The 24407-nt window shown below is 35.1% G+C and overlaps 1 protein-coding gene across 4 annotated transcripts in view; it reads left to right on the top strand.

Annotated features, from left to right (window-relative positions):
• Nucleotides 1–24407, top strand: part of MMRN1 (multimerin 1) — a 68844-nt gene that overhangs the window by 9990 nt on the left and 34447 nt on the right. For all 4 annotated transcript variants that reach the window (XM_081812144.1, XM_081812147.1, XM_031023872.2 and 1 more), the window contains 2 exons: nt 19056–19175; nt 21986–22092. In XM_081812144.1, the coding sequence (XP_081668270.1) occupies nt 19056–19175; nt 21986–22092 (227 nt within the window). The remainder of the gene's footprint in view (nt 1–19055; nt 19176–21985; nt 22093–24407) is intronic.

Genomic DNA, 24407 nt, shown 5'->3' with positions numbered 1-24407 from the left:
TTCAGAGACATAGCTTTCAACCCCTACATTATACTCCTTCAGCAAGTGCAGTCTGATCTCCCAAGTGGGTAAATGAGCGTGACCAGTTTATTTCCCTCCTTAAGAGCCCTCAGAGGCTATTCTTTGCTTCCAGAATAAAGCCCAAATCCTTACCCAGTTAGTCATACAATGCCATCCTTGATCTGGCTTCTGCCTGCTTCCCCAGCCTCGTCTTCTTGACTTCCTGGCCGGTAAAATTTGTAGATCTCTGATCCACAATATGCTGTTCATTAAACCTATCTTTGTTCCCTGTTCATCCCTCTGGCTAACATGGTCTTTTCCCTTCCTTTATACCCAATAATAATACACTTGATCTTAGCCAAAAGGCCGAGAAGCAATAATAATAGCTCCAGGAAGCCTTCTCAGGCTGTGAGGTGGCCCTTCTAACTTCCACAGAGCTCTCCTTGAATTATTCTATCATTGCACTTACAATAGTGTATTATAATTATAGTGAACTCTGTGATCTCCTTTCTTATAGAGACATATTTGAATGCTAACAAAGTCTCTGGGTTATAATAGGTACACAATAAATATTTAACAAGCTGAATGTAAAATTTATAGAATAATATTTGAATATAAAGAGGAATCTTTCCCAAAGAAATATTCTTATTTCTCTATGATGAAATCTAGATGATTCATTTTAGGTTTTCATTGTTATTGTGCTTGTTTTGTTTTGTTTCATTTTTCCTTACTGCTCTTGGAATTTTATAGTGACTCTGGGTAAAAGGAATACCTCTGTCTATAGGATTTTTCTGGCATATTTTTGTCTCATCTTGTACTCTCTCTGGTCTTAGCGCTGCAGAAACTCCTTGCTACCCCAGAGCTGTGGTTTCCTATCTGGTAGAGTGGTGGTTGGTCGGTGACCAAGCACTCTGAAATAGGCAGGATAAAAAGAAGAAATTAGAATTAACCTATTTATGCATTGGATAATTATTTGCTGAGGACCTAATCTGTCCCCAGCATAGTGCTTGCGCTGAAGGTAACATGGTGAACAAAACTGCCACCTCTTCTGCCCTCGTTGAGTCTATGACCCAGTGGGAAGGACATGAGGAAGAAAAACAGTGAATCACAAATGCTGATGTTGAATCCAAATAGTGGTAAACATTCTGAATGAAGCTTACGAGAATATGTAACAGAGTGAACGGCCTACCTTGAAGGTGGGTAAGGCTTCCCTGAAAGGATACTAGGTAAAATGAGGTATAGATAGACATCAATTACCTACTTAACTTCTCCCACAATCCCAAACCCTGCATACACCTACGTGAATCTTCCCATCTCAGTAAATGTTTAGCTCCATAAGTAGCAACGCTTGATATATCCATGACATTTTTCTTTCCCTCCTAACTTTTATCTAATCTATCAAGAAGTCTTCTTGGTACTCCTTCCAGTATATCTCAAATCTCTCTCCACGTTCACTACACCATCCTCTCTTAGCCACCATTATCTACCACCAGACTCCTAGCTTGTCCACATGTTACCACTCTTGCCCCCTGTAATCCATGTTCCACACAAGCGAGAGATCCTTTCAACTTTAAAAAAATAAATAAATTTGATACATATCATTGTGTAAATTTAAGGTGTTAAAACTTTTAAATTGGATTAATGGATTTATTTGATGTTAAGACTTCATCCTTTGTGACACATTGTTTTACATACTATAAGAAAGAAAAGTATGACATTATTTCTTAGAATTTTTAGACTTATTTATGTCTTAGAGATTATTTTATGTATATGTATATATATACACGTCACTCTTTTGCATACTTAAAATGAAAATGTAAATGAAACTGGTTCAGGTGTCTCTAAGGCAAGGGCAATAACGGCAGTCTGACAATAGTGACTGAAGGATACCATTGATTTTAAAATATATTCTTGATTTCAGAGATGTTGTCTTAAAATCTGTGGAATTTAACATTTTGCTCACATGCTAAAAATCACTCAGTAGCTTTCCATTTCATTTAGAATAAAATCCCAAATCCTTACCATGGCCCACAGGGTCTTGCTTGATACGACTCCTGACTATCTCTATCATCTCATCTTCATCACACTCCCAAGTTCATTCAGCTTCTTTCCTCTGGCCACACTGGCCTCTCCGGGTACTGAACTTGTTCAGTTTATATGCATCTCAAGGAAACTTCCTCTTTGCTCTAGCTAGAATGCTCTTCTTTCAGTATATGGAAAAAGAATTCTTTTCCTCATGCAACTTCAGCTTTACTGTCCCTCAATGAAAACTCTGATTACCTGGTGTAAATTTGCCATTCTTACTGTATCACCCTTATTTTTTTCTTCATGGCACTGACATGAAATTATTGGGTTTATTTATGTAGACAGCTGTGTCTTTTCTGTCTTTCCACAATAGAATATATATCCCATGAAAATGGGAACCTTGCCTTTCTTTCTTTTTTTTTTTGGTTTCAGGAGTAGAATTTAGTGGTTCATCACTTGCGTATAACACCCAGTGCTCATCACAAGTGGCCTCCTTAATACCCATCACTGATATAGCCAATCCACCCCTCACCTCCCTTTCGGCAACCCTCAGGTTTCTCTCTAGTAAAGAGTCTCTTATGGTTTGCTTCCCTCTCTCTCTTTTTTTTCCTTCCCCTATGTTCATCTGTTTTGTTTCTTTTTTTTTAAAAGATTTTATTTATTTGACAGAGAGAGAGAGATATAGCGAGAGCAGGAACACAAGGAGGGGGAGTGAGAGAGGGAGAAGCAGGCTTCCTGCTGAGCAGGGAGCCTGATGCAGGGCTCGATCCCAGGACCCTGGGATCATGATCTGAGCTGAAGGCAGATGCTTAACGACTGAGCCACCTAGGCGCCCCATCAATTTTGTTTCTTACATTCCACATATGAATGAAATCATATGATGTTTGTGTTTCTCTGACTCACTTATTTCACTTAGCATAATAACATTCTAGCTCCATCCATGTTGTTGCAAATGGCAAGATTTCATTCTTTTTGATGGCTGAGTAGTATTCCATTGTGTGTGTGTATGTGTGTGTGTGTGTGTACCACTTCTTTATCTATTCATCAGTTGGTGAACATTTGGGCTCTTTCCATAGTTTGCCTATTGTTGATAATGCTGCTATAAATATTGGGGTGCATGTATCCCTTCAAATCAGTATTTTTGTTTCTTTTGGGTAAATACCTAGTCGTGCAATTGCTGGGTCATAGGGAAGTTCTATTTTTACTTGTTGAGGAATCTCCATACTGTTTTCCACAGTGACTGCACCAGCTTGCATTCCCACCAGCAGTGTAAGAGGTTTCCCCTTTCTCCACATCCTCGCCAACATCTGTTGTTTTCCTGTGTTGTTCATTTTAGCCATTCTGACAGTTGTGAGGTGGTATCTCATTGTGGTTTTGATTTGTATTTCCCTGATGATGAGTGATGTTGAGCATTTTTTCATGTGTCTGTTTGCCATTCTTATGTCTTCTTTGGAAAAATGTCTGTTCATGTCTTCTGCTCCCTTCTTAACTAGATTGTTTATTTTTGGGGGTGTTGAGTTTGGTAAATTCCTTATAGATTTTGGATATTAACCCTTTATCAGATATGTCATTTGCAAATATATTCTCCCATTCTGTAGGTTGCTTTTAGTTTTGTTGATTGTTTCCTTCATTGTGTAGGAGCTTTTCACTTGATGAGGTCCCAATAGTTCGTTTTTGCTTTTGTTTCCCTTGACTCCAGCGACATGTCTAGTAAGAAGTAGCTATGGCTGAGGTCAGAGGTAACTGCCTGTGTTCTCCTCTAGGATTTTGTTGGTTTCCTGTCTCATATTTAGGATATCATCCATTTTGAATTTATTTTTGTGTATGGTGTAAGAAAGTGGTTCAGTTTCATTCTTCTGCATGTTGCTGTCCAGTGTTCCCACCATTTGTTGAAGAGACTGTCTTCTTTCCACTGGATATTCTTTCCTGCTTTGTTGAAGAAGATTAGTTGACCATACAGGTGTGGGTCCATTTCTGGGTTCTTTATTCTGTTCCATTGATCTATGTGTCTGTTTTTGTGCAAATACCATACTGTCTTGATGACTATAGCTGTGTAATATAGCTTGAAGTCTGGAATTGTGATACCTCCAGATTTGCTTTTCTTTTTCAGGATTCTTTTGGCTATTCAGGGTCTTTTGTAGTTCCATACAAATTTTAGGATTATTTGTTCTAGCTCTGTGAAAAATACTGGTGGTATTTTGATTGGGACTGCATTAAATGTGTAGATTGTTTTGGGTAGTGTAGATATTTTAACAATGTTTGTTCTTCCAATTCATGAGCATGGAAGGCTTTTCCATTTCTTTGTGTCCTCTTTGATTTCTTTCATCAGTGTTCTATAGTTTTCAGAGTACAGATCGTTTACCTCTTTAGTTAGGTTTATTCATAGGTATCTTATCTTGTTTTTGGTGCAATTGCAAATGGAACTGATTCCTTGATTTCTTTTTCTGCTGCTTCATTATTGATGTACAGAAATGCAACAGATCTCTGTACATTGATTTTATATCCTGCAACTTTGCTGAATTCATGTATGAGTTCTAGCAATTTTTTGGTGGAGTTTTTGGGTTTTCTACATAGAGTATCCTGTTGTCTGCAAATAGTGAAAGTTTGACATTTTCCTTTCTGATCTGGGTGCCTTTTATTTCTTATTGTTGTCTCATTGCTGAGGCTAGGGGCTTCTGGTACTATGTTAAATAACAATGGTGAGTGGACACCCTTGTGTTGTTCCTGACTGTAGAGGAAAAGTTCTCCGTTTTTCCCCATTGAGGATGATATTAGCTGTAGGTCTTTCATATATGGTCTTTATGATGTTGAGTTATGTTCCCTCTATCCCTACTTTGTTGAGGGTTTTTATCAAGAATGGATGCTATATTTTGTCAAATCCTTTCTCTGCATCTATCAACAGGATCACATGGTTCTTATCCTCTCTTTTATTAATGTGGTATATCATGATTATTGATTTGTGAATATTGAACCACCCGGGAACCTTGCCTTTCTTATTTACTATTCTATTTATTACCCCCAACTGTGCCAGGCTCATAGAAAGAGAGCTCAGCAAAACTCTGTGCAATAACGAATCATTGGATGGATTTGGAGTTCAGAGCAAAGATCAAGACTAGAGATATAAATTTGGAAAATATGAAAATATGGACACTTGGCTAAGGAGAGTTTTTTGTTTGTTTTTGTTTGTTTGCTTTTGTGGTTTATTTGTTTTTTTTAATGAGAGGGAGGAGAGAATAGAGCAGAAACCAAGGTTAGTCAGAGAGTTTCCTACTTTTTAGTTTTTTATTTTATTTTGTATACATAATGGTCATAAATATGGTAAAATGTTAATGAAAGTGCCAGAAATGAAATAAAAGTTGAATACCAAACAAGAGGAACATTTTATTTGCTAAGTTTAATGTCCTTTCTTTTAGAACTTCATTTATTTACTCTTTTTCTATAAGCTACATAACTTGCTTTATGTACAAATAGAAAGCTTACTTTAAATGAATTATGACTTCTAATATAATGTCTAAAATGGTAAGTTCTCCAAAGCATTCACTAGACCACTTGTAAGTAAAAATTTTGAACACCACTTTTAAAAAAATAATGTTTAAAATTACAATAACTAACCATTAAATTAATTCTACTATTGTAATATGCATTTTTCTGCTTATTTCTGTGAACTATGAGTAGGCTTTGGGTGTGAAAAATCTGATCAGTTAAATTTATATATTGTCTCAGTTCCTTGAGGCTGCTATACCAAAACAACACACACTGGGTTATGAACAACAGAAATTTACCTCTCACAGTTTTGAAAGCCGGATGTCTGAGACTAGCATGGGCCGGCAGAAGGAGAGCCCTTTTCTGGGTTTCCAGATTTTAAACATGACAGAAGGTATGAGGGATCTCTCTAGGGCCTCTTTAATAAGCACACTAATCCCAGGGACGCCTGGGTGCCATCAGCTCAGGTCATGATCCCAGGGTCCTGGGATCAAGTCCTGCATTGGGTTCTCTGCTCAGCAGGGAGCCTGCTTCTCTCTCTGCTTGCCACTCCCCTTGCATGTGTGCTCTTTCTCTCTCTCTCTATGACAAATAAATAAATAAATAAAATCTTAAAAAAAAAAAAAGAGCACTAATCCCATCAAGAGGGCACTGCTATCTCCCAATGGTCCCAGTCCCAATATTATATTGGGCATTTGGATTTTTTTTTTTTAAAGATTTTATTTATTTATTTGAGAGAGAGAGAATGAGAGAGAGCACATGAGAGGGGGGAGGGCCAGAGGGAGAAGCAGACTCCCCGCCGAGCAGGGAGCCCGATGCGGGACTCGATCCCAGGACTCCGGGACCACGACCTGAGCCGAAGGCAGTCGCTCAACCAACTGAGCCACCCAGGCACCCTGGGCATTTGGATTTTAACATATAAAATTTGGGGGGGCACAAACATTCAATCTATGTCATAGTATTTTGCAAAGTTATTATCAGACCTAATAGCATCGAAAGGGGATTACTTTCACAAGCTGTAAAATTCCCAAGAGAAACACACCATTATGTTAAAGAATATTTTTTTTTAATTTCCTTGGAAAATAAATGCATCTACTAGATTACTGTCAGTGAAAACCAACAGTCAGTGGAGTATATTCTGTGTATTAATTTTTTCTCCTTAATCACTTCCTTTTATTTCATTCCTTTCATATTTCTCCTCCCTAAATTACTACTGAATATATAAATACATACTGAATTATACATGCTAGAATTTAATAAGTGCTTATATAATCCTAGGTGATTAAATGAGAAATTTTTGTATTTCCTTTTGGATTTTTCAGTATGAAAATATTATTTTAAACACTTATTATTTAAGACAAGATGCTAAAAGAGTCAGTTTACAGGAACAACTGGAGTTAAGTATAGAATTAAGCATCATAGCATCTGTGAGCCTCCCTTTTCTGAGGCTTTCTGGTCTGCACACTGGGAGAGCCTGACACCTACTGGAATAGAAACAGTTTACAATGTCCCTGAATAGGCTGAAGTCAGAGTGTGGGGAAAAGAAACAAAAAATAAAATAAAATTAGGTAAAATAAGACAAATTTATGAAAACAGTTATATTTAAGTAACTTTAAGAATTATTACTCATAAATATATAAATATATATTATATACAATATGTTATACATTTCTAATCAATGTGTCTCTTAAAAATATACTATCATTAGCTTTAAAATTTAAAAAATAGGTTGGATCAAAAAGCAAACTCTATACATATCCCCTGGAATGCGGACACATTCAGCTGATTGTCCTAAAATTTTACACTGAAAATATCATATATACACAATAATTTGCGACTCTGAGACAGTGTATCATCATCTATCATCAAAAACTCAATTACAATTACCATACAGTGCCCACGATGGAAGGCAAATTAATTATGCCTGACAAAGACTTTAATTGCAAAAGTTGGTATATAAAAAAAGAGTTCCTTTTTAAAACCTAAATTAACCAGAAAATTAAAGTATCAGAATATCAGAAATTCTCCATCATCTGAGCTTTGCGTGATTGCTTTTCAAAATTTGTTTTAAATATATTTTTACATGATTCTTTTATAAAACTAGTACTTCTATCCAAGTTTAAATATTATGTAGAATTTTGAGGTAAAGGTACTTACACTAAAATATTAATGAATTACAAACATAAATTTTGTTTGAAAATAAGTTGTTTTCTTAAGGAGATTAGTGTTCAGATGAACTTATTGGACTATTAGCCAAACTAAATATAAAATGACTAATGTTTTATTCTAATGTGTGATTTACATATCAAGAATCTTTTTACTAAATCTAAGTACTTACTTTCAATTTTTATTATTTCTTCTTTCATATTGTGTATATGTATATTTCCTTTGGAGTACTTTCTCATTTATGACTGGTGAACTCATGTAAATTCTAGTCTCTCAAATTAATAATTTGATAAAAGTGTTCTTGTTATAGTTTGATTAAAAAATAAAGACTTGTATAAAATAAGGATTTCATAACATTTGGGAAGTATTTATGTTCATAATTTTTTAAGACTGTAGAAACAGGGCGCCTGGGTGGCTCAGTTGGTTAAGCGACTGCCCTCGGCTCAGGTCATGATCCTGGAGTCCCTGGATCGAGTCCCGCATCGGGCTCCCTGCTCGGCGGGGAGTCTGCTTCTCCCTCTGACCCTCCCCCCTCTCATGTGCTTGCTCTCTCTCATTCTCTCTCTCTCAAAAAAAAAAAAAAAAGACTGTAGAAACATTTTGGGGTGTCTGGGTGGCACAGATGTTAAACGTCCAACTCTTGGTTTCGGCTCAGCTCAGGATCAAGCCCTATGTGGGGCTCCGCGTTCAGCGGGAAGTCTGCTTGAAGATTCTCTCCCTTGGCCCCTCCCCCTGCTTATGCTGTCTCTTTTGATAAATAAATAAATAAATCTTTAAAAAAAAAAGACTATAGAAACATTTTGAGTACATATGTATTCTAAGAGCTAAGCTTTATCATGTGATCTGAACATAAAGGATGATGATAATGTTCTGTAACGGTTTTCTGGAAATTATTATTATTATTATTTTTAAAGATTTTATTTATATATATATAAAAGATTTTATTTATATATTTACTATCATTTATTTGAGAGAGAGAGTGAGCGGGGGGGAGGAGCAGTGGGGGAGGCAGAGGGGAAGGGAGAGAAAATACATATATATTAAATGTATACAGGGATGCCTGGGTGGCTCAGTCGGTTAAGCGTCTGCCTTCGGCTCAGGTCATGATCCCAGGGTCTTGGGATCGAGTCCCACATCGGGCTCCTTGCTTGGCAAGGAGTCTGCTTCTCCCTCTGCTGCTCCCCCTGCTTGTGCTTTCTCTCTCTCTGACAAATAAATAAAATCTTAAAAAAAAAAAAATTAAAAAAAATAAGTGTATACATATATTTACACACATATGTATGTGTATATATATATATAAGCAATTATGGTTAAGATAAATTTATCAGGTCATTAAAGAAGTGAAAAAGGAGTCGTCTCTATTTGCATATATGGCAAAAATTGGGAGATATATATCTATTCCCTTCGTAAAAAATCCTACTAACTTTCTGAATCATGTAATCATCAGCAGCAGCAGCAAGTGTTTTATATATATTATGTTAATTCATTTGGTCTCACAACAACGCTGTGAGATAGGTTATATCATTATACTTATTGTATGGAAGGCGAAGCCACATTTAATGAACAAACTAATGGCTAATAGTTGTAGAGTCAAAATCTCAGAGCAGGCAGTCTGGCTCGAGCATTAGTCAACAACTCTGTTACCTGCCTCTCTAGTCAGGGAAACTTTTCCTTATTATTTTGTTTTGCTTATGTAGGTATCCCAGTCTCTGCTCCTCCCCTTCTGCTTCATTCAGGGAAAAAACAGAAACAAAAACTCCAGACACAGCAATGCAATCTCTTCATTTGCCTGCATGTATGGAGTAAAAGAAGAGAATGAAAATCTTGTTCAGGAGGCAGCCTTTCATCATCAGAAATAACCTTATAGGTCTGACTTACAGAGCTGGGGGGAAAAATTTGTTTATGATGGCTATGAAGCTGAGAGAAACCCCTCTTTTCCCTTTCTTCCCTTTCCTTCTCTTCCCTTTTTCATCCATTTATATTGTAGCATGTGGCAGAATTCCTTTCCTTTTTAACGCTGAATAATATTCCATTGTAGATAGATAGATGATAGATACCTATATATCACATTTTGTTTATCTATTCATCTGTCCATAGGCACTTTGATTGTTTCCACCTTTTGGATATTGTTATCCATGAAATTTTAATGATGTTCTTCAATGAGGATAGTGTGCTAGGGAGAACATTTACCCTGATTGGTGGTGTTATCTGAAAACTGTTCTTTTTTTTTTTTTAAACTTCAAGCATGTGTTTATCCTCAGGAACTTAGTAATTGAATTATTGAACCAAATAAGGCTTTATTTGATTTATTTCCTCTCTAATTATTGACATCAACAAAATTAGGCTTGTTAGGATATATTCTTGCCTTTAACATTCATTCTCCTTTTAAAATGAATTACTTTTTACAAATTTATAGGAGAGAGAGGGGCAGAAAGAGAGAGAAGAAATTGACCACATATGTTGCAGAGTTTAGGAATGAGCAGGTTGGATTTACAAAAGTAGTAAACACTTGTCATTAAAAACACATGATATTTCTGATGTATTTAGAATATGTTTATCTCTTCATCGTTGAATTTGCTGGGGATTTAATTGCTATGTATTTGAGGCATTTAGTGTACAATGATGTACTATACCATAATTTCATAATTTCGCTGTTAGTGATGGTCAAACTTAGCTCAGGTAGGTTTTTGTTGGAATGTATTTCCATGCAATCATCATTTTGTAATTAAAACATAAGTGTTCCTCATGAGATAAATGAGTGGCAACAGGAATGAACTATTCTTTTGTGAAGGATTAATTAATATTCTTTTTTTTTTTAAGATTTTATTTATTTATTTGAGACAGAGAATGAGATAGAGCATGAGAGGGTCAGAGGGAGAAGCAGACTCCCTGCCGAGCAGGGAGCCAGATGTGGGACTCGATCCTGGGACTCCAGGATCATGACCTGAACCGAAGGCAGTCGCTTAACCAACTGAGCCACCCAGGCACCCAGATTAATTAATATTCTTATCTATAAATTAAATCCCGTGGGAAACTTAGTCCTTTCCTTGAGGCATTTATGAATTCATTAATACATGTATATATTTTTATCATTTGTAGTTTGTAGTCACCCTTAGGTACAAGGTAAAGAATGATTATCAAGTCAGGGAGGCATAGGTGGTTATTAGGTGAGGTGCGGGAGGCTGATAGGAGAGTTGCAAAATAATCCTCTTTCTCTGAGAAAGTTTGAATTTTTCAGAGGTAGCCATGACTGTGTTTCATTTTCCTCTTGTTCCTCTTTGAATCCCTAAATTCATCTCAAAAAGGAGATGACAGGAAACAAAATCATAAAGGTCCTTCACTTCATAAAGTCTCCCCAAACACAAAATCTTCTCCAACTTCCTAGAAAAAAATTACATGCTATTGGCTAATTTATGGTGGGGGTTTTGCTGGTGTACCTTGATGTCTAGTGAATATCCACAGTACCTATTATTTTCATGCTATTGGGTCAGTTCAAGCCACAGGTTATCAGTATACAAGTTTAAACATTCAGCCTTTTATAAATAGGATGGCAAGCAATTTATTAATATGAGTTTTAAGGACTAGTATAGAGAATGTTAACTGGTCGATTGTTGTCTTTTATTTCTTAAAGAAAATATTTGTTGTGGTCATTATTTAAATGAATCCTTTGTTGCTCAGTCTACTCTTGGTTCAGGATAAGAATGGATATGATTGGGTCATAGTTTGGGTCAGGGTATGCTTCAAATGACAAATCACTAATTAATGGAAATTTTTTTTTTAATTTAGTCTTTTTACTAGATCCCTGGAAGACTGGGTTTCTAAAACATTTCAATCAAAAGTACAGTATACAGTAGATTATTTACAATGCTTCTCTTAGTTCATTATCCACAAGACTTCAAGTTGTGTAAGTCAAACTAGAATCCTTTTTCTACCTTCTGTTTTGCATGGTCTGCAAGCTAGGCTGGTGTTCTTAAATAACCAAAGCTGCCTGGTTTTCCCTAGAACAAACCTTTTACCTATTAACTTGGAAAATCCAAAGAATCAATACAAGCTTTTTTCAGTACATGCTGCTGCCCAAAAGAAACAGTGTTATTACCCTGAAAGAGAATCCCAAATGCAGTCTGCTGTTTGGAGGGTTACGACCCCATGGAAAGCTAAACACTTCAAAGTACCTGCTCTCCATCCACCATAATCAGTGTGGAAATGTACAAAGGATTTTTAGATTTCAGCAAAATGCTTGTCTGGGATCATTACATTTGCCTTTATGCTGCCTGTCACCATTTTACCATGCTTAATTTTCTATTTTTAAACTTATATTTTCCAAAAATTTGGTTTTAAAATTTCTATTTACATTTTTAACATCCCTTAATGAGCTTATTTCATCAGTAGCATAAACCTAATTATGAGTCACACCAGGGGCTCTTTGGCTGTGGATAGTTCTTCCAATTTACACTGGATCAAAGATTGTTGGGCCATGAGCAATCTGCTGGTCTGCTTTTTGCCTACTCAACTCTTTCAGTCATGAGATTGTTTCAGTATTTAGGAATTTAAAAGATCTCTGCAGGTGACACTGTGATTTAGTCTCACAAACAGTATCTATACCTATCATCTATCGATCGATGGATCCATCTATCCATCTAGCTATTGTCTCTTTTTCCATAGCCCAGAGCATGTAGGGATCGTGGTACTTTTCTCTGTCCTGCCTCGTACACCTTCCTCAACACTCACGCAGCCAATTCAGGTGACAGAAGATTTAACTGCTTCTGTTTGAAGCTGGTCATTCTCTATAATTAGGATAATCAGTGGATTTGCCTAAGAAACCTAATTCATATTTTAAAATATCCCTTTTTTGTGGCCCTCTCAATTTGAAATCTTTCGTATTTCTGTTTCTTGCTTTTGCCAGTTCTTTGTTTCACAGTATTTTTGCAAGTCTCACCATGCTTTTACAAAATGTGCCAAAAGGTCTTTTTATTTCTTTATGGAACTAACCGTTCAAACTTCTCATTCAAAAGATCTTTGCACAATAAGCTATATGGTACTCAATGTATCTGCTGTAGGTGGATGAATGACAGAGTAAGCTTTATTGTAGAAAAACATTTGGTCCCAAGAAGCCTAAATATTCCAAAGCAGATGTTTACTAACTCCAGTGGCTCTACTCTGGGGAAAAACTGGGTTCCTCCTTTGGTCTTTAACATTTAGATTGATTTTTTTTAAGATTTTATTTATTTGACAGAGAGAGAGAAAAAGAGAGAGAGAGAGCACAATCCCCAGAGGGAGAGGCAGAGGGAGAAGCAGACTCCCCACTGAGAAGGTAGCCCAATGCGGGGCTCTATCCCCAGACCCTGGGATCATAACCCGAGCCAAAGGCAGACGCTTAACCGACTGAGCCACCCAGGCACCCCTAGATTGATTTTTGTATTATTTTAATTATTATTTGTATTTTTAGGCAAAATGGATTTCAAACATTCTACTGATTTAGAGGCATATATCTCATACTGATTTGAACTTGTAGTAATTAGATTATATAGTCATATAACATTTCTTTTAATACCATATTTTGTAAATCATCCCTGCCCACTCCCCCCAAAAAAACTCATCATCTCATCATAAATGAGAAGGAAGGATATAAATTAAATGTAATGAGATGCATATTTCTAATAGAAAAAAAAAGTAAGGAGAAAAAAAATCATGATACAATCTAATCATTCAATTAATCTACAGTTATTAAGAACTTTCCATAGTTTGGTGTAGGGTCTTTATGATAAAGTAACTGGTACTGCAACCAGGAGTGAAGCTGAGCCTTCTTTTCCTAAAACAGTGTTTATATATTCTGCTGCTGACCTTTAAAAATTAGAGAAGTAATTTATGTAACATATTACAAGCACAATAAAAACACTTTCCAGACTTCTACCTATAGCAACTAGGTCTCACCCATCTGAGTTAGATAACTTACTTTCTCATGTAATTTGTTTAATAACTTATTTTTATGCAATTGCAAATAATTAATGTTTTGTGTCTGCACTTATTTAATAGTTAACATTTAATTCTCTCTCCATCCCCTACAACTCCATTTGTAGCATTAATGTATATTTACAATTTAAAATTCCTTGAGGTAGGGAATATCGTTATCATTTTGGGTGGCTTCTAATGTTTGAATGTCATCTAAAAATACACACTTTAATAAAGGCTATTTTTGTCTGATCATGACATTTTTGTGGCAAATGACTCTGATGCCGTGAAAAGTTTCCCAGCTATTTCTATACTATTTTATATGTTGAAGAGAATAGACATACATGGATGGATATAAAGAAAGTTTTTTAGAAACTGGTTTGAGAAAAGTTATGGATACAATATGATCTCATTGATAAGACATGAGTATCAGAACAGCAATTCAGCTAAGTCTATGAGACAGGATTTATTTATTTTATTCTTAATCATAATATTTTAAATCATGCTATATTTGATCCATACAAAATAGATGCATTATTAAATATAATTTTACCATATATACAGGTATCCCTAAACAATATATTGTTCACTTTTATTTTTTAGCTTTATGTAAGAAAAATGCATCATACTGTATTTCTCCTGTAACTTACTTGTATCACACAGGTTTGTTATATAAGTTAAATTTGGGCTATTGGATAATATTATAGTTCACTGTTTTAAGGGCAATGTCCACTGTGTAAATATTTCAGCATGTATTTCTCCTTTCTATGTTAAATGGACATTTGAGTTACTTTCAGTTTTTGATAATTATAAAGAATGCCTGCTGCTATAAATATTCAGATACATGATTACTGGTATACCTGTGCAATTGTTTCTCTAAAATATATATCGAGAAGTATAACCACTGGGTCAGAGGGGATTTGCATGTTCATTTTCACGTAATATTAACAAATTATTTTTCAAAGTGGTTGTACCAATAGATACTTCTATTAACAGTATTTAAGAGATTCCTCTTATCCTCTATATCCTCTTAATATGTGAGATTGTTGAATTCGCCATGTTTGCTTATTCTGGAGTATCAAATATTATTCCATTGTGATCTTAATTTGCATTTTCTTGGTACCAACAAAAGTGACCTTCTTTTTGTACGCTTAGTAGCCATAGGTATTTCCTTGTATAAAATGTTTGTTCAAGGGGCGCCTGGGTGGCTCAGTCGTTAAGCGTCTCCCTTCAGCTCAGGTCATGATTCCAGGTCCTGGGATCGAGCCCCGCATAGGGCTCCCTGCTCGGCAGGAAGCCTGCTTCTCCCTCTCCCACTCCCACTGCTTGTATTCCCCCTATCTCTGTGTCTCTGTCAAATAAATAAATAAAATCTTTAAAAAAAAAAAGTTTGTTCAAGTAGTTTGTCCATTTTTCTATTGTTCTATTTTTTCCCTGTCCTTGTCTTACTTATTGGTGGGAATTTGTTATATATTATGAATGCTAATCATCTGATTCATAGCCTCTCTCTCTTTTTTTTTTAGACATAGAGAGATAGAGCATGGGGTACAGGGGCAGAAGGAGAGGGAGAGAATCTTAATCTTAATCTTAGTGCAGTGCCGCCTGCAAAGCTCAATCCCACGACCCTGAGATCATGACCTGAGCTGAAACCAAGAATCGGACACTCAACCGACTGAGCCATCCAGGCACCCCATAGCCTCTCTTTTCAATCACTTTTCGTGTTTTTATGTGAACAAAATTTCTTAAACTTTATATAGTTAAGCATTTTAGTTAGTACATAGAAAAACAACAATTGATTTTTCTGTATATTTGCCTCAGATCTTGCTAAGTTCACTAATTACCTCTAATAGCTTTTTTTGTAGATTCATCATGATCTTCTACATAAAACCCAAGTTTTCTGCAAGTAAACATACTTCTACTTAATATTCAGTCTGGGTGACTTCACTTCTCTTTCTTGCCTTACTACATTGGCAAGATAATCCCAGGTCATGAGAATATATGCCTTTGCTTTCTTTTAATAGTTTTACAGTTTTAGCTCTTACTTTTAAGTCTTTGATCCATTTTTGAGTTGATTTTTATATCTGGTATGAGATAGGGGCCCAACTTTACTTGTTTGCCTATGGCTATCCATTTATCTTACCACCATTTGTTGAAAAGAATATTCTTTTCCCATTGAATTGCTTGGCACCCCTGTCAAAAATTAGTTGACCATAAACGTACAGGTTTATTTCTAAACTCTAAATTCCATTCCATTGATCTATAGCACTATTCTTATGCTGGTCAAATATAGTCTCACTTACTGTAGTTTGTAATAAGCTTTGATATTGGATAATGTGAGTACTGAGCCCTCCACTTATTTTTCAGTATTGTTTTAGCTATTCTGAGTTTCTTGCATTTCCACATGAATTTTAAAAACAGTTTTAAATTTCTGCAAAAAAAGGCAGGTGGGATTTTGACTGGGATTGTGTTGACGCTGTCGATCGTTTTAGGGAGTATTGCCATTCTAACAGTATTAAGTCTTCCAGTTGATGAACGCTTTCCATTTATTTAGGTTGTCTTTCTTTCAGTGATACTTTGTAATTTTTGTACTTCCTTCGTTAAATCTATTCCTGAGCATGTGCTTATTTTTGATGCTATTGTAAGTGGAATTGTTTTCTTAATTTCATCTTTGAGTAGTTCATTGCTAGTGTGCAGAAATACAATTGCTTTTTGTATATTGCAACCTTGCTATACTTGCTTGTAAGTTCTAGTAGCACTTTTGTAGATTTTTAATAATTTTCTACATAGGAGAAATATGTCTCTATGAATATATATATATACATATATACATATACATATTTGCCTGACTAGAACTTACGGTAAAATGTTTAATAGAAGTTACAAGAACAGACATTCTTGCTTTATTCCTGATCTCAAGGGAAAGCTTTCATTCTTTCACCATTTAGTGTGATGTTAGTTGTAGGTTTTTCAGAGATGCCCTTTTATTAAGTTGAGGTAGTTCCCTTCTCTTCCGAATCAATGTCTGTCTGCCTTTTTTCTCTCTTTATATTTTTTATCTGGAATTTATCTATAACGTGCTTAAGTGAAGTTTTACTTTGTGTTTATCTTCCTGGATTCATTGAGCTTCTTAGATCTGAAGACTGATACTCTTCTACCAAATTTAGAAAAATTTCAGCCACTATTTCTTCAACTATTTACTCTTCCTTGATCTTTTTCTCCTACTCTTCTAGAACTCTATTTTAGACCACTTGAGTTTCTGTTCATTTATATTTTAATATTTTTTCCTCTGTACTTCAGTTTGGATAGTTTCTTTTGCCCTACCTCCAAGTTCATTGATCTTAATGTCCAGGGTCCACACTTCTGTTAGGCCCAATCCAGGCAATTTTTATTCATATCTTGTATGTTTTTGTTCTACTTAATGGTTCTTTTTTTTTTTCTTGAGATTTGCCATGAGTTTATTTGCTATGCTCATTTTTTTCCTTGATAATCTTGAACAGGTTTACAGTAACTGTTTTAGTCATTGGTTGTCAATTCAACTTCTATGTCATCTCTGTTTTTTGGATTTTCACTTATGTATTGGTCCTATATTCCACCTTCTTCACGTATCTAGTTCTTATTGTTGTTTGTTTTTTATGCTGGGCTATGTTATGAACAGATTTTGTTGTCTTCCTTAGAAAGCATTGACTTCTGTTCTGGCATGGAGTTAGTTATATCAAGGATGGGATTTTTGTTAAGGCTTTGTTGGAGTGTGTGTAGATTAGCCTTACCTTACTGGATGCAGTCATTGTTAGGCTCAGGCAAACACTCAGATGTTTAATGAGAACTCTCCTCTTTGGCTCGTCAGGATTCTCCACGATGGTGTAAAATCTGGAATCTCTGTTCAGCTCACACAGCTTCATGGTATTTGTTCTCTGGTGGCCTTGCAAAGACTATTTGCAAGCACAGCATGGTATTCAACCCAAGATTTAGACAAACCCCTATGTTGACTTTAAAGATGACATATCTGCCACTCCCCCTCATTTTATGAACTTTATCTATATATTCTAACCACTTCAGCAGACCCAAACTCACATCTCTATTTCCTTCACCCAGTGCTCTCTCTCTTTGGGGCTCATGACTTTGCGATGTAGTTTGAAAATTGTTTGCAGGCAGAAAACTAGATTCAATATGGAATTCACATCATGTTGTTCCCTTCTCTCAAAAAATCATTTCATTGCATTGTCTGTTGTTCAACATCTGAAAATTATTGCTTTATATATCTTGTCCAGCTTTACAGATTTTTACCAAGGGAAAGTAAATCTGATGTTCTGTAATGGACAGAGCCAGAAATTTCTGAAATTTGTGTTTTTAGTTTATTACATAAAAAATAGGATAAGCCTATTCAACTTGTATCAAATTAAGGTTTAACTTAAAAAGGCTCTAAATCTGTGGATTAATTTGAGGAGAATTGATATATTTACATTGGCTGTTCCCATCCATTAACAGGATTTATTGGATCTTCTTTGGGGCTTTTCAATAAAGCTTAACAATTATATGTTATATCTTACACTTCTTTTGTTGGATTTAAGAAGAATAATGTTATTTTTGCTATTGTAAGTAGTACATTTTTTAAATTTATTATTGGTACATTGAACTGTAACTGATCTTAACTTTGTGGCCATACATTTTTATTCAATTATAAAAAATTTATATTGATCTTAACTACATTGTTGAGCTCTTATAATCATTTGCATCTGGCTATTTCATATTTTTTATTCACAATCATATCATCTGCTGCTAATAATAGTTATTTTTTTCCTCTTTTTTAAAATTTTTACAGCATTTACTTATTTGCTTTTGTCTTATTGCACATTGTCCAATAGAAGTAATGGACCTAGGTCTGAGTCTCCAATCTAAGTACTAATGCTGACATTTGCCATAAGGGCAGTCTTGGATTTTTACTTAACTTACAGCTGAACAATACAAGTTCTGGTTTTAACTCTTTTTATTCTTTTTTTTTTTAAGATTTTATTTATTTATTTGAGAGAGAGAATGAGACAGAGAGAGAGAGCATGAGAAGGGGGAGGGTCAGAGGGAGAAGCAGACTCCCTGCCGAGCAGGGAGCCCGACGCGGGACTCGATCCCGGGACTCCAGGATCATGACCTGAGCCGAAGGCAGTGAGTCGCTTAACCAACTGAGCCACCCAGGCACCCCACTCTTATTTATTCTTAATTTACTTTGATCTTGTAGCATTTCTTTACTTTTCATGTGTACAGCAATGCAGTAACAAGTATGTTCTCTCATTTCCAGATATTTTAAGGTTAGGTACCAATTTTTCAAAGTATCTAATCCACAACACCAACAGCAAGAGATACAGACCTATGAAAATAATTTTAATGGAAAGAATTCTTTTTGATAATGATTTTTTTAACAAAAATTATCTCTTCCTTAGGAATTGGTGTGCTTATGTACATACCAGATTATCTCCTACAGTGATACTAGACAACCAAGTCACTTATATTCCAAGTGGGAGAGGGCCCTGTGGCTGGGCCAGTGGATCCTGTCCTCAGAGGTATGTGATATTTTTTGAAAATAGCCACTGCTTATACTGTATTTATGTATGTCTTGGAATATGTAGAGAAAGTTAATCATCCCAGGTGCATATGTATGATAGGGGTAGAGTAAGGTCAACACAGTAAATTAGATGCATGATTTGGGGTAAGTTAAAATGCAGATACCAATAATACATGCCTCATATGGGAATTTTTAGAATATGTGAGATAATGCAGTAATATGCTTAGCCTAGGGACAGGTACTTTGTGAGTCTTTAATAAATGTTAACTTTTATGCTTATTTCCATTTTTACTATTACTATTACCTTTATTCTATGACCTGATCAATAATCCTGTCCTTTAATTCTTATGAAATTCATACACAGTTCTAAAATTTTGATAATTTCTGCCTCATACCACATCAGAGAGAAGTCCATAACTTGGCAAGCCACCCTAATTGCAATTGTGCATGATCAAATGGCTAAATGGGGCCTTTCTTTATATGCCTATTTTAATGATTCATGTTATTTAATTTTCATTTATTCATGTTATTTAATTTTCATTTTAAAAAAACCTATTTAGGACATTTAAAAATTGCTCAAATGCGGAGCTGAGTAATTGATAAATTCTCTGAATTCATATAGTCACAGTAGCTTATCTGAGCGTATTTCAGAAGACCCCGAAATAAAAACTAAAATTATTATTCAGGCCATGATGGCTCATGTTATGCAAATTGTCATACAAATAACTCAGGCAATGAATCTGACACATTGACAGTCTGGAACAGTGCACAGGAAGGATATGTAAAATCAAGGTGTTTCTTACTCTCTGGAGGAATAGCTGAGGTTCATGGTCCAGAGAGCTAAGCACATCTTAGGGATTTGGGAGAGCCGAGCTCCAGTTCTGCTTTCAGCATTTACTCCCTTTGTGGCGATTTCCTTGTCGACATGAGATACAAAGAATGCATTGTTAACTCTTCAGTAATGAAAAATATTACCACAGTAACCCCATTATACTGTCCTTCTGAGTTCAAGGTGAGTTTTTTTTTTCTCTCTCCCTCTCTCTCTTTAAACAAACCAGAAATATGTATTTTTATTCTCATCTCTTATCTTTCTCTAGCTTTGAATGGGTCTGTCCATTCATGCATTATTTCAGTACATATGCATTTTTGTCACTTTCTCTTTTATTATGTCGGAGTCACATATAGCAGGGATCCAGTTTGCTAAAGCAGGGACATTGACTCTAGTAATAATCTAACTCAACTGCTTGAGTTCATCCTAATAAACTCTACAGAGTCCTTTTCCAAACAGCCTTACTTTCTATTTAGCTTTAGCTACTGGGCTGGAGCTATTTCACTGGACAGAGTGACTTACTGAATATAGTTTACTGAAATAAACACAGGTAAATGACTAACCTACTTTTAGAGATGGAAAGAACTTATAGCTCATTTTAAAATTGAGGAATAACCTCACACATATTGAATTACCCTTCAAGTCACAGAAGAAACTAAAACCCAAGTCTCCTAAAGCCCAGTCGGTTCCAATAATTTCCCTCCACATGATCAGGGTTTATCCAGGAAATTGACTACTGTTGTCCCCACATAGTTGTAGGGGACAAACTCTAGAAAATAAAAGGGAGGCTAACCCATGCAGCATGGATTAAAATCCCACCTCGATCACTTTTATGTTCGAGACTTTGAGCACGTTATTTCATCTCTCCATTCCTCAGGTTCCTCATCAGCATATCAGGATAATAATATTTTCCACATAGAACTAATAAGAAAATTAAACAAGGTAATATATACCCATTTCATAGGCCCACTTGATAAATATTAGCTAAATATTGAAGTCATAAGGGTAAGAATAACATGGCCAAATTGTATTTATGATTTACATTTACATATATAGGGCCTACAATTTAGTACCATTCACCATTTATATTGATTGCTATACTAAAATGTTATAGTTTCTTCATTTCCCTTCCATGGTTTCTTCTCAGAAATATTTTCTCATGTTGGGCCCCTTCCTATTTCCCTCTCTTTCTCTCTCTCTCTCTCTTCCCCACTCTCTATCAGAGATAAATACCATATGAGAGAAATAATATTAAAAATTAAAATTTTTAAACTTGAGAAAGGAAAAAGTGCGGGTTAAAAATCATAGTGGTTGTCATAATTTCAGTTAGATCACTGATACACAGTTTAAGTTGTTTGATGTTGATTTGGGGGAAAACAGATCCTTAACTATAAGGATATAAGGAAGACTAAAAATTGAAATAAAAGAAATTGTCCTCATAAGCTATTTAAAAAATAGAATTAAAATAAGTTTTAACATTTGTTTAGTAAAAAGTATTATCAAGGGAAAAGCTATACTACATTTAGAAAATGTAATGATAGTTATAAACTTAAAATACCGAATAGCATAACTCTTAATGCTCTTTGTAATTTATTTAAAGAAATGTAAGTTTAACAATAATATTGATAAGGGGCTCCAAGGTGGCTCAGTTGGTTAAGCATCCGACTCTTGATTTCAGCTCAGGTCATAATTTTGGGGTTCTGAGATCGAGCCCCACATTAGCTCTGTGCTGTGTGTGGAGCCTGCTTAAGATTTTCTCTCTCCCTCTCCACTTTCCCCACCCACCCCGCCCCGCTCTCTCATGTGCTGTTTCTCAAATAAATAAATATGTAATAATAATAATATTGATGATGAAGATTATAATAATAATAACAGATAACATTTACTGAATGCTTCTTATATTTTAGGTATCATCTCCAAAACTTTAATTATCCCAACTGATAATTTAATGTGAGACAAATAATTGCTCTCCTCTCCAGATCTCAGAAGATATTAAATCCTGTCTACAGGATGCAACATAAAATCGTTACCTCATTGGAATGGAAGTGCTGTCCTGGATTCAGTGGAGCAAAATGTCAACTAAAAGGTATATTCTAATAGTAATTTTATAATAATTAGAAGCATAAAACTTCTGAAGAATAAGCAATTGATTCCAGTGAAGAAAAGAGTTGTAGTCTCCCTTTTGAACCAAAGTTATTGAACACGTAGCCAAATCATTAAAACTGTTACCTCTCTAGAGCTTCCTAACTTAGTAGCTAGTTTAGCACCCTGAATTTCATAACAAGATGTCTTATATATTCCTATATTGTTATGTTCGTTTTAGAGGACGAGTAAGTTGAGATCTATCTCACTTTTTCTTAACTATTTGCTATGGAGGCATGCCTTATTAAAATATCAGAAATCTTAATTTTATATTTTAAATAATCATTAAAAGTGACCCTATATGAAAATAAAACTACCTTCTAGTTTTTTCCAGTTCAATTATTTGAAATAATATTATGTATATGAATGAAATTCATTTTTAAAGAATATACAAATGTGGCATGAATAATTGTGCTTTTCTTCTTAAATCCTAATAGAGCCATTTTATCAACTGTGATTTTAAGGATTTTCTGGTGGCAAGGCTAATCAAACACGTGGTAACCTGCTGTGGCCTAACATCTGTGTGGCTATTACGTTGCTTTTGGCTTTAAACAGGTTTCCTTTGAAAAATAAGATATGGCATCAGCATACATATTTTAAATGAATGAATATTACAAGAAAGACCATTAGCAGTGGTGAGGAATTCAATCAGCAGCGTGAGAGACTGTGATTAAAAATTAATGTAAGTGTGGAGAAACCATTATGATTCACATTTAAAAAAAGAAAGTTGTAATACAAAAGCGCTTGGAAACTTGCAGCTTCGTTAGGGATGTTATATATGGTTTTTCTAGCCCATTCAGTGAGAATCTGTAGGCAAATTCAACTGTAATGCTATTTGTTCTGGGTCTGGCCTCAATTTCAGAGATGTTATAAAAATTTAATACATTTTCAGGTTATAGTATGAATATGTATTTCATTTATAATAAGGTAAAATAAACTTTATTTATTTTTTATTTTATTTTATTATGTTATGTTAGTCACCATACATTACATCATTAGTTTTTGATGTAGTGTTCCATGATTCATTGTTTGCGTATAACACCCAGTGCTCCACGCAAAACGTGCCCTCAATGCCCATCACCAGGCTAACCCATCCCCCCACCCCCCTCCCCTCTAGAACCCTCAGTTTGTTTCTCAGAGTCCATAACTTTTAAATAAAATATCATCTATGCCAAAGTATTTAGAAACAAGGTAATTTAGCATATTCTAAAAAAGTCCACATATGATCGTGCTTTCACATGATTCCTAATTTATGTGAGGTGCACAGGTATATTCCCAGTGGTAAAACATATTTGTTTATAATCTGTATATAGCAGATGGTTAAAAGTTCTGAACAGTATTTAGAGTTATATTTCTAAAGTCTAAGGTTAGTTTTTATATTTTTCTTCTTTCATCCAGAAGATCTTGGGAGTATTAATTCCATGAAGGATATCTTAGGAGTATTAATTCCATTATTATTCTTAAAGATTCAAGTGTTTGTTCACAGCATACTTTTCTAGAAATTTAGAATGTCATTACACACCCTGTTGCACCTATGGAACTGAAAGCTGATAAATCTTTATGTCAAAGAATGTCTTGGGCTGCAGCTGGTTAAGAACTGCTGTTACTTCATACTTTGTCCTTTTATACCTACTAATCGATTATTAATCACTAAGGTGGACTATAAACATTTGTGGGGAAAACTAATAGAATTCCATCATTATAAATGTACACACAAGAAACAAGGCTAATTGACAGTTTTGAATATCTACTAGGTATTGCTATCCCCTTTTTTTCAAAGCGTCACATGAAATATTTAAATTGAATTCAAATAGTTTAGCTTTGATTATTTAGTGACATCTCATGTTCTATTTGGAAGCAACCTGTGGATATTTTTAATACTAGATTTACAAATCATTATCTTGAATCCCATTAGCAAAAATGTCCCAGAACAGATCTGACTATGACCTTCTGTCACAGTACTGTAATTAGAATTACTCATAATTCAGGCATCTGCTGATGAAGCTTTTGTGGAAAGGTCATCTTTCTATTGAAATCCCTGGTAGGAATAACTTTCTGATGGCAGCCGTGCCCATTGTGTCATGTCATAGAATCAACTCCATATCACTGTGATTCCAAAAAAACCCTACTGTCGCTCCCTACAATGTTCTGAGTGTCCTACTCTTCACTTTTATTGCAGTACATAAAAGCTGTTGTATTTTTTATTAGTGCAGTTGATGCACTGGTAGTATCAAGAACTACCGTGTCCCTTTGTCCCTT

This window comes from Leptonychotes weddellii, chromosome 2 (genome assembly GCF_054177405.1).
Source record: "Leptonychotes weddellii isolate Sample4059 chromosome 2, ASM5417740v2, whole genome shotgun sequence".
NCBI lineage: Eukaryota > Metazoa > Chordata > Mammalia > Carnivora > Phocidae > Leptonychotes > Leptonychotes weddellii.
This window is presented reverse-complemented; position numbering and strand designations above follow the sequence as displayed.